Source organism: Pieris brassicae, chromosome 12 (assembly GCF_905147105.1).
Source record: "Pieris brassicae chromosome 12, ilPieBrab1.1, whole genome shotgun sequence".
NCBI classification, from domain to species: domain Eukaryota; kingdom Metazoa; phylum Arthropoda; class Insecta; order Lepidoptera; family Pieridae; genus Pieris; species Pieris brassicae.
In genome coordinates, this window is record NC_059676.1 from 8,624,198 (window position 1) to 8,638,078 (window position 13,881).

General features: G+C 32.5%; 1 protein-coding gene and 1 long non-coding RNA gene across 5 annotated transcripts; both read right to left on the reverse strand.

The window, feature by feature from the left end:
- Window positions 1–693: 693 nt before the first annotated feature.
- Window positions 694–9,298, reverse strand: LOC123717261 (putative fatty acyl-CoA reductase CG5065). 4 transcript variants are annotated; one of them, XM_045673158.1, is made up of 11 exons: window positions 9,105–9,298; window positions 8,094–8,221; window positions 4,938–5,031; window positions 4,702–4,824; window positions 4,316–4,470; window positions 4,100–4,216; window positions 3,865–3,974; window positions 2,729–2,793; window positions 1,932–2,187; window positions 1,453–1,627; window positions 694–1,105 (listed from the first exon to the last, which is right to left on the reverse strand). In XM_045673158.1, the coding sequence occupies exons 2-11, from the start codon at window positions 8,204–8,206 to the stop codon at window positions 709–711; spliced, it is 1,605 nt and encodes a 534-aa protein (XP_045529114.1). In that variant the 5' UTR covers window positions 8,207–8,221; window positions 9,105–9,298; the 3' UTR covers window positions 694–708. The 4 variants fall into 4 exon arrangements, with proteins under 4 accessions (XP_045529114.1, XP_045529115.1, XP_045529113.1 ...); XM_045673159.1 differs by having other exon boundaries at window positions 8,094–8,206; window positions 9,100–9,298; XM_045673157.1 differs by having other exon boundaries at window positions 8,094–8,206; window positions 9,105–9,297.
- Window positions 9,299–11,384: 2,086 nt separating this feature from the next.
- Window positions 11,385–13,112, reverse strand: LOC123717271. The gene is made up of 3 exons (XR_006754789.1): window positions 13,044–13,112; window positions 11,770–11,981; window positions 11,385–11,668 (listed from the first exon to the last, which is right to left on the reverse strand). It is a non-coding gene; the product is annotated as an uncharacterized LOC123717271 (long non-coding RNA).
- Between the last annotated feature and the right edge of the window lie 769 nt (window positions 13,113–13,881).

Below are 13,881 nucleotides of genomic sequence, written 5' to 3' on the forward strand. Positions count from 1 at the left end.
TCCATTTTGTAAAATGAGTGACGCAAACAGAAAAAAACAGAAGAAAAAACCAATGAATGACGGTCATCGAAGCACAAATACATGAGTAAATAGCTGTACAAATTTGAATTTGGAATTCCTTACCAAAGAGGAGAACATCGTGATTAAAGTGGCCAGTACGAAATACGTCAATTTCATATGTAAGGACCTAATATATTATTATAAAATAATTGTGATTCCAGAGAATTTCTAAAAAAAGTAAGTAATTTTATCTCTTTTTATTATACTTGCGTGTGATTGTGGTATTTATTTGATAAGATCTGTCGGATCTACAATTGATAAAGTATTTACTTGGATACTAAATTTTGCGGAATGTAAAAAATATATTTCATATTTCAGTTACCATAAGCCCTTAATAACAAAAATATATAAAAACGATAACAATGATAGTATTACAATTTACCAAATTCTGTTATAATCTTAGTAGTAAGTAAAATGAAATAACTGAATTATTTGTATTCATGTCTATGATAATAAAAGCCTTTTGTTAAACTTTATCTAATTTAACTTTATTTAACTATTTTCTGTAAGGTTGCATAAAGATGATAATTTTTTGAAAAATAAGGTCATAAAGAAGTTTCACTTCTTACGTGTGTACACATTTTTTTACCTTAAAGTTAAAAATCTTCAAAATTCGTGTTACGAAATGGTAAGAAATAATACACTATATTAAATAAATAAAACATTTATCCCCTGGTATACCAAAATTTTATACATTAATTTCATCACACCTCCACTCAAAAGTTTAACAAACCAAAACAAAGTTATAGCGTAAATTGTCATCACTATATAATTCGCAATTTTTAGTAAATATTGTTTTTTTATTCCCCAAGGGATTGTTTCCTTGGATTCTTTGAGAAGGTACAAGCGAATTCCCATCATATAATTATACACATACGAATTCCAGTCTAAAGCAGATATGTCAAAGTCAAATATATGTCGGTCCTTCTCGTTCAGTTCCTTAAAAAGTTCTACAGTATTGGAATTTCTCATTTTCCAGGATTGAGAACTGAATTTTTTATTAAAATGTCTCCACTTGTCAATTTTCGTATAAACTTTCTTAAGCCTGAAATAAATCAAATGTTCATTTATATTAAATTATACTATGTTTAAAAATGTTGAAAAGTGAAGAGGGAAGGTTAAAAACAATGCATAAAAGTTTGCAACGTAGGTTACGTTTTTAATTTCGAGAGTCGGAATTTTTTTATTAATTAATTAATTTTAATGTCAATATTACGAAAATGATTACCGATCGCAGCAGCGAATAGAGCTGCTGCTAATTTGATCAATCGAGGGTAATTTGTTCAGATTCGGTTCTCATGACGCGAATTCTAGATCCACCCTAGAATTCGCGTCACGTAGCTTTAAATATATGTAATCTTATATTATAGTAGTAAGTAGTAGGTACCTTACATAGGTTTTTTTCCAATCATAACTGCTACTCCATCGCACACATAAGCCGGTATCCAGTGAAGGAGGATGTTCAAAGTTTTGAACAGGAACGCGTTATTTATAAGAAAGAGCATAAAACACCACATCGCTTTTGCCGGCGCCATTTGAGCATTGTTTACGTATTGCAGCAAAGTACCTAAAACAAAAGTAATTTATTAATTGTATATTGTATGTAAATAAATATATTAAGCCTATTTATATACGTAGAGCAGGAGAGTGTAGAAACTTTAGTAAAATGCTATTAAAAGTACTCTAGTATGAGCCAATCAGTGCTTCTTGACGGAAGTATCATAGCCAGCATTAGCAGATATTGATCACCCGAGTGATTTGCAGTTAACCTTTAGTCTAACCTCTCTCTCTCTCTCTCTCTCACCTGTCTCTTTTATCACTTGGGCTACATCGAATAAGAAGCTAAGAAGGTAACAGGAAACATAACTTACGCCATGTAATGGGATTTTGGTTTCCAGATACATAATTATATACACGGGGAATCTGGTCATCCTTTGTCTCGTCATCTTGCGGACCCTCACTGTGATCATCAAGTGTCCGCTCAGAAGCTTTTTTATGGTTTCGAGCGGTCTTCCAAGCGACGGCAATACAAGCATTAGCAACATAATCAGCTGGTACTAAATCGGCGACGGCATCCGGGTTACATTTGATTAATCGAATAATGCCCATCCAAGCCCCAACACATATCTAAAACAATACCATTAACATTTTATCTGTGTATCTACAGCGATAGCTCAGCTCAGGCTGTTTGGTGGTCGTAACTCAATCAGTTATCAATAGCAACTCTTATTGGATCATCCGGAACCTTTAGAATGTATCGAGGCCAATTACGGACCTTTTTGGTCGGGAAGGAGTAGCAGTTGAAGATTTTACGCATCAACAGGTTAGGATGGTGTTTAACCTTGTTGAAAGGGCGTGTGGATACCAACTTCATCCATTAGAATGGAGATCGTGGTGGAGATCGACGCTCCTTACGTAGAAGGGTTACGCCAGTTGCAATTCTCATGAATCGCGACTGAAGCGCCTGTAGCCGGTGAATGTTGGAGGGGGCAAAAAACAACATATTCTCCATTTGCCTCTCAAACGTATGTTTTTGATTATTTATCGAATCCACTTATTAAATTAAATCGTATAACGTAAACATAAAATAAGATGGCGATTATTTTGTTTATTGTATAATACAGGCCTCTTTATTTCTCAAAAATATTTAAATTTGAAAGCAACTCACCCCAGTCGGTCCATAAATGTTATCAATCCAACCCAAAGGAATGGGACCTTTTGCCGTTGATGTCACTAGAAAATGTAACATATTAATAATACTTTTACAATGTTTTAAATGTATTTTCTTAATAAATAATACTGATTTGACTAGGAGTGTTCAATTAAAAGTGATCATGAGTATGACGCAATTCTCTTTTATTAAATTTTACTTTTTCTTTCTTTCATCTTTCAGGTTTATAAAGTTTGTATATCCTCAGCTTTTCTTCTTTCGGATGAAAGTGTACCGCAGGGACTATTTCCTCATCATCTTTATTTGATTAATCCTCACGCAACTTTTGTCTTCTGTACAAAGGACAAGCTTAAGCTACAAGCTCTGTAATGGCTCTATGATTGCGAAATTAGACCATTACCTCCCCTTCGCTGTCCCAGAAAATCAGCCCATGACCAATGTCAACCGGTGGATGAAATTTCCTTAAGCTTCTTCTGCGTTGGAAATGACGATCTCTTTCAAATCACTGTTTTTTCATTTCTATGTCTGGTAAAGTCTTGTTTTATCCATAGATTTTGCCCATTTGAGTCAAAAAATCAGTCAATATAACAAGTTCTAAAGCTGAGCTATGAGAATTAATCAGTCTCGTTTGCTTCTTATACACAAATGGTTGTATATAATATTATGTTCACTTGCCCAAAATTCTTTTTACTTCTGATCCAAAAAGTATTTTAAATTTTTATTTCAGACACTACCAATGTAGGGTATTACGTGCGACCCCTGCATCGGCGTCTATGGATGTTCTTTCTAACGCGTAACCTTAGGATATAGAGGAGAGTAAACTCCTAATGTTTCTCTTAAGTCTTGATTTACCAGCCCCCTTAGCAAAATTTTATTACCACGCGAACTTAAATTTTATGAAATTTAAAAAAAAACGTTCCGAAACGTCCTAACCTAATGACTTCTACTTAAAAAAACAAACAATTTAATTATTTTTTATTATTAGCTATACCTGCCAGTATTTAGATGTTTTTCCAAGAAAATAAATCACACTGTCACTATTTATTGAACACCTTGTTAATACGATTAAATTATTATTTATTATATTGATATTTTTAAATAATTAGTAATTGAAATATTAGAAGACGTCTTACCTATAGAAGGTCTTAATATTGCAACAGGTAATCCTTGAGAATGTTTAAGAAGATAGTTTTCTGCGGATGCCTTTGTGAAACAATATGTATTTGAGTACGCGCCTATTAGTCTAAAACGTAATATAAAAATAAAAGAAATAACATACAATAATTGATTTTTCAAAATGACAATAAACCTAGTAATATTAAATAGTAATTAAGGCATAATACTAATAAAGGTACATATAAAATTTACCCAGGTGTAATGTCGTCAACAGTTTTAGAATCCAAGCGTTCAACTACGTCAATAAGAAGGTCACTGGTCAGTGGAAAGTCGTAAAATTTTTCCTCTATTGGTTGATGGGGGTGGTTACTAAAAATAAATAATTTCTTTTAGGTTACACAAACGCATGAGACATTTCTGTTTGTTAATAGATAGGGTACGAAAATAACCTAACCAAAATAAACTTACCAATAAGCGGTCGAAATGTAGACAAAAGCTTTCAGATATTTGCAACAGCGAGCAAGCGTTAACATCTCCTTGGTGCCACGTGTGTTGATGCGTACGGCTTTACTCAGGGTCTCGTCTAAACGGACGGTCGCTGCTCCGTGGAGTATAAAGTTAATCTGAAATCATGAAATTAAATTTCAATTATGTTTTTTTATATGTTGACGTTGGAGATATAGAAACACATAAAATTTACACTATGTATTATTTATTTTGTATTGTATTATTAGGAAAAAGAAGATGCAAAAAAACTGAGTAGGTATCCTAAACAATTATACTTTTAAGCTGGCGGTGACTCATCAGAAACATTTGTATTAAATATATGTACACTCCTAATACTAATAATGTACCTTATTGCATACTGTCAGCCTATCCTGGTCTGTAAGACCAAGATTGTCGCTGTCCAGCTCTCCCTCTAGAATCTCCACCTTCTTGATGAAGTCTGGCTGATCTTTGTGAAGTGTTTCATACAGCTGAAAAATATTATATATATGAAAATGTAAGCTTTAAGACGTAAGACTTCTCAACTTCGTTAAATATAAACATTAAGCATTTAATAATGTTGTGCATAATATGCTGTACCTACCACATCATCGAACTGTTCTTTTAATCGGGTTTGTGGATCTTTATTTTTCTTCTTCCTCGCTAATAAATATATCTTATCAAGTTCCGGACAACATCTGCAAACAAAAGACTTGTCAAGGAGTCGCAAAACTATATTTTGGTGAAAAAGGAGTGAAAACTGTAGCCAAAGTGTATTGTGAAATATCTGTGCAGTATTTTTTTCTTAAATATACCGTTGACTTTCCAGTAAGATTCTGCACCTGGTCACGAACTACCCAACTTTATAGGAGCTGAAGACTGGGCCTAATCAAGCCCAAACCTCAAGTGTAGATTTCAAATTATGGACACGGCGACATTGAGAAATTTCCCTTGGCAACAGAGCAGTGCGTAACTACATAGATTCGTGGCTAAACAAATTAAAGGCTTGTGTGTATAAAAGCCAAAAGTGGCCATTTCGAATGGAATATTTTTTATTTTCTGCTGAGACTTTAATAAAGATGTATGAAAAAAATACATTTTCATTTATAACAGAACTTATGGCTGCAGTAGGTATTTTTTTTAAGCAAACACGTTTTAAACGGATTGAAGCTATGTACTATTATTATAAACTTATAATTATTAACATAATTTTTATTTAAAATTTTCCGACGTTTAGCGTGCTTTACAACGTGCGTGGTCACGGTGACACGGAGACAAAAGGTGTTGAATGTCAAAAGTATCACAGCTGTAGATGCTGTGTTATCTGTATTTATTTCCCCAGAGTTGATATCGACTAAAAGATGACGGGTTTTTGCAGAAATGACTCGTGGTGTCCTCTATTTTCGGGGATTGTTTGCCTTGGGGATTTAATTTGGATATTATTGGATCCCAGGTGTTTGATAATTTTAGGCCTTCTTCTCTATTGAAATTGGGGTGTCTTTTTTTTATTTCAATGGCTTCGCGTACCAATCTTGGGAAGAATCTTTGTTCTTTCGCAAGTACTTTCAGCGTATGTAGTGATTAAGCCTATCTAGTGTGTGTTCACAGACTGCTAATTTGGGTGTCGTCTATGTCTTGTCCGAATGTGTTCTTTGAGTCTGCTGGACATAATATAGTTTGTTTGCCCTATGTAAGACAGGCCACAGTCACAATCCAGTTTCTATATACCTGCATCTTGCAACGGGGTTTTACTTTTGATTGGTCTTAGGAATTGCTGAATCTTCTTGTGCGGCTTGAAAATTGTATTAATAGAAGCTCGTTTTAGGATCCGGCTAATCTGTTACTCCCTTTACATATGGCAGGTAGGCTGGCTGTTTGTGTCTTGTTTTTGTTTCTGTGATGCAGACGGGGGATGCGCAGCTTGTTTCGGTGTAGCACCTGTTTTACATGCTGTAGTTCCTCCTCTAGGTGGGCAGTATCACAAAGACGTTGGGCTCTCTGGAACAAACATTTACCGACAGAAAGTAGTTGTGAAGGGTGGTGGTGGGATTCACCATTGAGGTACCTATCTGTGTGGGTTGCCTTCCTGTGTATTGTGTGACCTAGTGTGCCATCTGCTTTGCGTATAATTGAAATGTCCAAAAAGGGCAGACAGTTGTTGTTCTCTTGTTCAACAGTAAATTTAATGTTGTTGTGTATTGAATTTAAATGTGCTAGGAATGCACATATTTTGTCATTGGGGAGTAGTACAAATGTGTCATCGACATATCTCTTGTACAGTCGAGGTTTAATCGGGGCATTAGCCAGAGCTCTCTCCTCAAAGTCCTCCATGAAGATGTCAGATGATACTTGAATACGAGATATGAATTTAGTGTCATTATTTAGGTAAGTATGGAAACTAATATTTATTGCTAAGATTTTCTATTTACATTAAATTTTAAACAATATAACGGACTGAAGTTGGGAATTTTAAAAAGCCTAATTTTATTATTTTATATTAACAAACAAACTTTCTATTAATTAGAATATTTTTGGATGTTTAGCCATTATACTAGTTTCATTTTACATTCATAGATATAAAGGGGATAAGTATTTAGGGATTTATATAGCTTATTGTACAAAATGGGGCCTGTGTAACATTGTGTTACCCTAATACTCATAACTCGTAACTCCATCTTTTTACAGTAGAGCAATTTTATTACAGTTATTATTATTATTAATTTATTTTTACAGTTTACAGTAGAGCACAAAAACCGTTTTCAAAAATAATGTTAAATGAATAGACATGATTATTATCTTTAATTTCAACATTACGTTATTATTTAGGATTTTAGTAAAAAGAATTACCAAAAATCCTAAATAAAGTCACTTTTTTTTATAAAAAATGGAGCTACAAGGTTGTACTTTGAACAAACAAAAAATCTAAGGAGTTACGTCAGTTCTTACCAGAGGTTATAAGAAAACTCCGCACTACCAAGCACTTTGAAAATATAGTTAAAACGTCGCAAGAAACCCATCTTCTTAGAGTAATGTCAAGTATCTAAGTGAAACAAAAGTTTAATTACGAACATATTTTTTATTTAAATTCTTTTACGAGAAAGGCAGAAACTCTTATTAATACTAACTAAACCTATGTTTAAAAAAAATCACTGGCAAATTAGGAAGTTAATTAAATCTGTCAAAAGGAATATTCTCGTACTATGTGCATTCGATCCCGATTCTTCATACATTTAATCAGGCCAAGAGTTATCCATGACTTTATACAGTGAATTATTCTGGGTGTTATTGTTTTAAGAGTATTATTTATTATTGAAGTATGGATAATACCAACAAGTACAATTTGGCTGTTGGAGATTAATAATATAATTGAACTTTTTCAACAGTAATTCTTTCACAGCAGCATCGTAGTTAATCTTGTTTATAATGAAGTTTGATGACGTTTGAAGTTTGAAAGATATAAATATTGTTTTATTGTTTCCATTCTTTTCTTACATTTGTTGCTAACGTTCACATTACTTATCCTCCAAGTTATGTCTCCTAATTTGTTGATATTGTCTGCCCATATCTTGTTCTGTCGTTCTCTTTTCCTTTTCCAGTGTTTTCAATGATAGATCATTCAGAGTGACGATATAAAGTATCTTATTTTTGTTTACGAAGCCTACATCATACAAATACTTAATTAGGTTATATTTGGAGTCGCTAAAATAACATTAAACTTCGTATTTCCCTGTACAAAAAAAAATCTAAAAGCGGTACTGACCTTAGTAACTTTTCAATTAGCAGTTTTCCGAGGAAGCCAGTTCCTCCCGTCAATAAAATGTTAGCTCCCGCGAATGACTTCCGGATCTGAGACTCTCCTTGATTCTCCTCCATCTTTATATTAAACAACTTAAAAAATCATTAAAGAGACAGAAATATTTGATGCGAAGTCTTCGGTCTCTTCAGTAATCCAAGTTTTCTGTATAATCTTTTAGAACAGCGGTAATGAACTTCATCTTAATACGTAGGACTTGAAACTAGAGTTCTTAGGAATTTCAACTTTCAAGAATAAACTTTGCGTTTAATAATTGAAAACAGTATACGCTGGTATGTGTCATTAGTAATAATGGGTAACTAATGTTAATCATAGATATCGTAATTTACATAATATATCTCGCTAAAGAATCAATTAGTGCAGTGTTGACCTGAATTCTCTTAGATATAAATAGTCGAAGGCGTGTATCAGGCACAGGAGGCTGATCACCTATTTGCCTATTAGATTGACAAATTGTCATGAAACAGATACAGAAATCTGGGGCCCAGATCTAAAAAGGCTGTACCTTCATTTCGCGGAAGTATTACGACCTTGGTGAAACTGAGATATATTATGAACACTCTTTATTTGTTTTTATAGTGCCATTAACTTTTATGATTATTTGGTAGAATTACAATCTAAACTAAAGCTACCTTTATGGTTGTTGCAAACTATTTCATAAATGTAATATTAGGTAAACGAGTATAAGTGACATTGTCCACAAAGTAATTTCCGTAGACATTAATTCTTTCTACTTAATATTTTTATTCTTTTTTAATTCAAATAATAAAATTTTATTAATGTAACCTTAACTTAACAATCAAATATACAGTATAATTTACAATTTTCTTAATCTACATGGTAATAATAATAAATCAATTAAATTAATTCTCATTTAGGTTATCGTTTAATTTATTTGTATACACTATATAATAAACATTATATTTATAAGTATTTAAAATTACTATTTTACCTTACCCTTATTATATATTTATTAAAACCCACTTCAATAGCTTGTGCTGCACGAACTAAATTGATTTGAATATTCTAGTATTTTTTGATGAATAATTCGATTCGAATTAGTGACAAGACGAATATTGCTAATATGTAGTTTTGTAGCTAATATTCATACATAGGGCTACCACATTTACAAATCAAAATATTTATTTATACATTTCCTAAAGCTACAGGTTACTTACAAAAATTATATATAATAACAAACAATTATATTAAAAATATAGCGAAACATGGTATACATAATATTTACAAATAGGTTTAAAAATTTACAAAAGGGAACATACAATACTAATTATTCAATACATTTAACTAAAATATACCTAATTTGGCCATGTTGTGGGTTGGTGTAAAAGTGAGGTAAGTACGTGAACTTGCTCTATGGATATTCTTAAAAATAAAAAATAAAGAATATGTTTATTATTAAATTAGAAGATATAGGTACCACTAATTCCACATCATTAAATTTGAATCGGTAGACATCCCTACTCATTGGCAAAGAAGACAGAGGGTGTAGGCCGAGAGAGAAAGCCGGTGTAAAAAAACTCTCGGTACTCTTTTAAAATAGCAAATTATTGTACTTCACTACGACAAACATTACATATTTTAAATTTATAGTAAGCCATTTTACACAGCTTATCTTTAATACATTTTTTAAATTTATAATAAAAGATAGAGATAAAAGAGCCTCTAGGATTTAATTAAAGAAAAGTATCCCTTTTCCCAAAAAAGGCATTTATTTAGGCATTAAACTTATTATAGGTCTTATAGGAGATACAATTAGAATCTTTAAAGCTACAATTTATGTCATAAAGATTATACACATGGCATAGTATAACATAGATCTAGTATAGAGGAACTCCAGAACTTATATGAACAAAATCATTTCTAGCACTGCCAGCCGCAACTGCCTGTCTACGATTAGATATATAGGAACAGAACCACCGATGAAGGTCCCCACGTATTCCTAAAATTTGGAGCTTACGTAATTGAATGGTGTGATCATCAGAATGATAATTATAGATATTAGGCGATAGTTTTCAATACTAAGCCGCGAGCCACTTTTATGAACCAAAATATGATAAATACCAAATGTGTTCACGTATAAGTTCCGAATAACGTATAATGGTTCTGTAATAGCTTGAGCATATTTTTTAATAAAAATTGGCACATCCAGCTCCTTTATCTACTTTGTCATTAATGAATTTAGTATCATCAATATATCAAAATTGGTTATGTTTGTATATAATGTTGTCGGTTACTTCTGTATTAATCTGTAGGATTTCTTGTTATGAAGCTGCTGCTTGTTGAAATACGCTCTGAAAGAAAGAACTGCAATCCCGTGCATGTTCCCGATTCGTTATTATACCTAGGGATCAGCGTATTTACCTAACTTCTTGCCTCGTACGAACGATTCACTACTTTTTCACGGCAATATCAGTTGATTTCGAATACTTGAAAATAGCCCCATTGTGCGACTAAGCTATTAGGGGTTAATATAAAGTATGAAATTAATAAAAGATGTATTGGAAAATGAAACATATTTGTTTCTAAACTTGTAGAAAAAAAATTCAATTCAACATTTCTATAACTAAAAAACTGCAATCCCTATTATAAATAGGTACTAGAACTTTGTAATTACGTCTATGCTTTTTAATATTCATTATTCTACTGAATAAACTGAATAATCGATGTTAATTTGTTATTTATAGGTTAAATAATACAATTGTGCACCTTTGTACCAGCCGCCAATCAGTCACTCACCACCGCCAATCACCTCTTTCGTTTACCATTGCTTTAATAGAACTACGGGCTGAAGGCTTATCTGATGTTAGGTGATAACTGACCAATGTTACACACTGACAGATTTCTTCCTGACGATAAGGCCGGCAACATACGTGATGGTCTGATTTGACATTTTGCTAATACCATTTGACATCCTATTCTTCTAATTAAAGTAACTCTTTTCTCGGTGATTCTGTCATTCACAGTCCAGATTCTCACCATGGAGATATTGAATTAAAATCTGTAATAATTTTATATAGATCTGAAAGTATTTGCGTTACCGCCTAGTGTACCATCATCAATATATTAGAATTTATAGCGAGACTTAAAATAGCCAGGCAAGATGATTTTCTTATTGACAACCAACTCTGAAGAGAGTTCGTAACTTTTGACTGCTGACTCTGAGTATCACTGTATAATTAATTTCTTTAATGCTCTCAAAACAAGTCAACAAGCTATCCCTGCTGATGGAGTTATATACATTTTTGACGTTAAATTTTACCAAGACATCAAATTTTTGTTCACCTTCACCTAAAAGAGTTCAATTTTGATGCCATTTTCATGAGACTATTCCAGGCGCATGTGAATCTTAGCAACTTGGAGATCGAGAGAGCGTCCACCTGCGATGGCATCCAGTGAAGAGGTACACCTTACAGCAAGCCTCATCTTTTTATTTCTAGTCTCGGTCCCGTCATGCCACTCAGTCCATGCTGCTTCCACTCCCGCGGACGTTTTGCTCCCGTCTGTAAATAATTTTATCATAGAAAAGTTATCGATTTCTGACGGATTGTCCAGATTTTTGTATGATTTTGAATGTTATTTTAAGTCCGGTGATTTTGGTCACCTCCTCTCCCGTGTCTCCATGTATCATCTGCAAACGCTTGAGCCTTGACCTGCTTAGCTAGTGCTAGTGCACTTTCTCTTTTACCTATACATCCTTTTTTATTATGTATAATAAAGTAGTCTTTTTTTTCCTTTCTGTCTTTATTTTCTGATGCTTGTTAACTTCCGTTTTTGGCAACGTCAATCATTATACAACGTGTTCTAACTTCAAACCTGTGTAAATAAAAAATATTATTATTATTATGTAGCTTATGAAGAAAGAATAAATTAAATGAATTGAGTTGGTTATTATTTGATTAATACATTGTTAGGTTATAGATTACTTTCAATACACGAACATTGAAATATAATTTCATCTTTTATAACTTCTAACCCAAATGAAAATGACACTTTTTTAACGAAGTAATGAAATATTATTAAAATGTATGCCTACATTTTTATTACAGTCTTAGCAAAATATAATAGCCAGGTCATTATACCAGCCTTTAATCTGTCTGATCAGGATTCTGGATTTATGCACGTTAAATACGTTTAGATTAGGCCATGTCTTCCAAAATTGACCATAATTTAAAGTCTTAAGGTCTAGGCTAGACGGGGGCCAGTCTTCAACTCTTCGACTCAACGAACTTCAAGTTAATACGTAGGACTTTAAACTTAAGTTTTTTAGGACTTCAACTTTCAAGTTACGTTTAATAATTAAAAACAGACTACGCTGATATGTGACATTAGTAATAATTAATAACTAATGTTGATTTTAGATATCGTAATTTACATAACAAATCAATAATTCTTGTGTCAAAAATAATGGATCTCGCTAAAGAATCACTCAGTGCAGTGTAGACCTAGTGGCTTCTCTTAGACATAAATAGTCAAAGGCGTGTGTCAGGCACAAGAGGCTGATCACCTATTTGCCTATTAGATTGACAAATGGTCATGAATTCATTTCGCGGAAATATTATGACTTTGGTGAAAGAGATAAATATTATTACAACTCTTTGTGTTTTTCTACTGTCGCCATAAACTTTTATGATTCTTTGGAATTATGGTTGTTGCAATTTAATTCTCATAATAACATTTTATTCATGTAACTAAATATAACAATCAAATATTTAGTATTTACATGTTTCTTAACATAACGTACATAGTAATAATAAAAATTTATAAAAATAAATTAAATTAATTCTTTTGATTAATGTTCTCGTTTAATTTATTTTTACACACGAAAATATAATAAAATAATATTTGTATAATTATTTAAAATTACTATTTCCTTACCCTTGCACCACCTACAAAACCACTTCAATTGCTAATGCTACACGAACTAAATAGATTCCAGTATTTATGTACTTATTTATGACCAATTCTGAGGTGACATTATCAGACGGATATTATTAATATGTAGTCTCGTACTAAAATTCATACCTATATAGATAGGGCTACTACACACACAAATCAAAATATTTATTTATTTATTTCCTAACTCACAGCTTATAAAAATTATATATAATAACAAACAATTATACTAAAAATATAGCGAAAGATGAAATATATAAAGCCTAGTTTACGCCGAGGCAGCATCGCGACTGGATAATTTCCAAAATATTGAGCTGTTTATGGAGTGTTACTTGTCTACCTACTTGTTAGATCTAGGGGAAACACCATAGAATATCAAGTAACTTTTACGTATTCAGTACTATTAAGCCATGCAGCTTTTGTTCAACGTTGGTGGAAAAGAAGATTACTTCAGAATGGCCCAACGACTATTTTACTAACTAAGAACTAAGAACTAAGAAAATCAAAGAACCCCTACCCCCTAGAGTGCTTACGTAATACTGGAACGGCCCCATAGATGGCTTTATAAATTATCTATTCAAAGACTAGTCAGAATGTTGGGTATCCATAACAGTATTGACAAGTATCGCTTGGGCGCATACTAAACACTAAACCACTTTTATGAACCAAAATATATTATATGTTAAGTGCCTAATGTGTTAACGGATAACGTAGGAGTAATGTACAACCGTTCTGTAATAATTTGAGCACATTTTCTAATAAAAATTGGTAATATTCCGTCCCACCTTTATCCACATTTAATGAATTTAGTATCATCAAC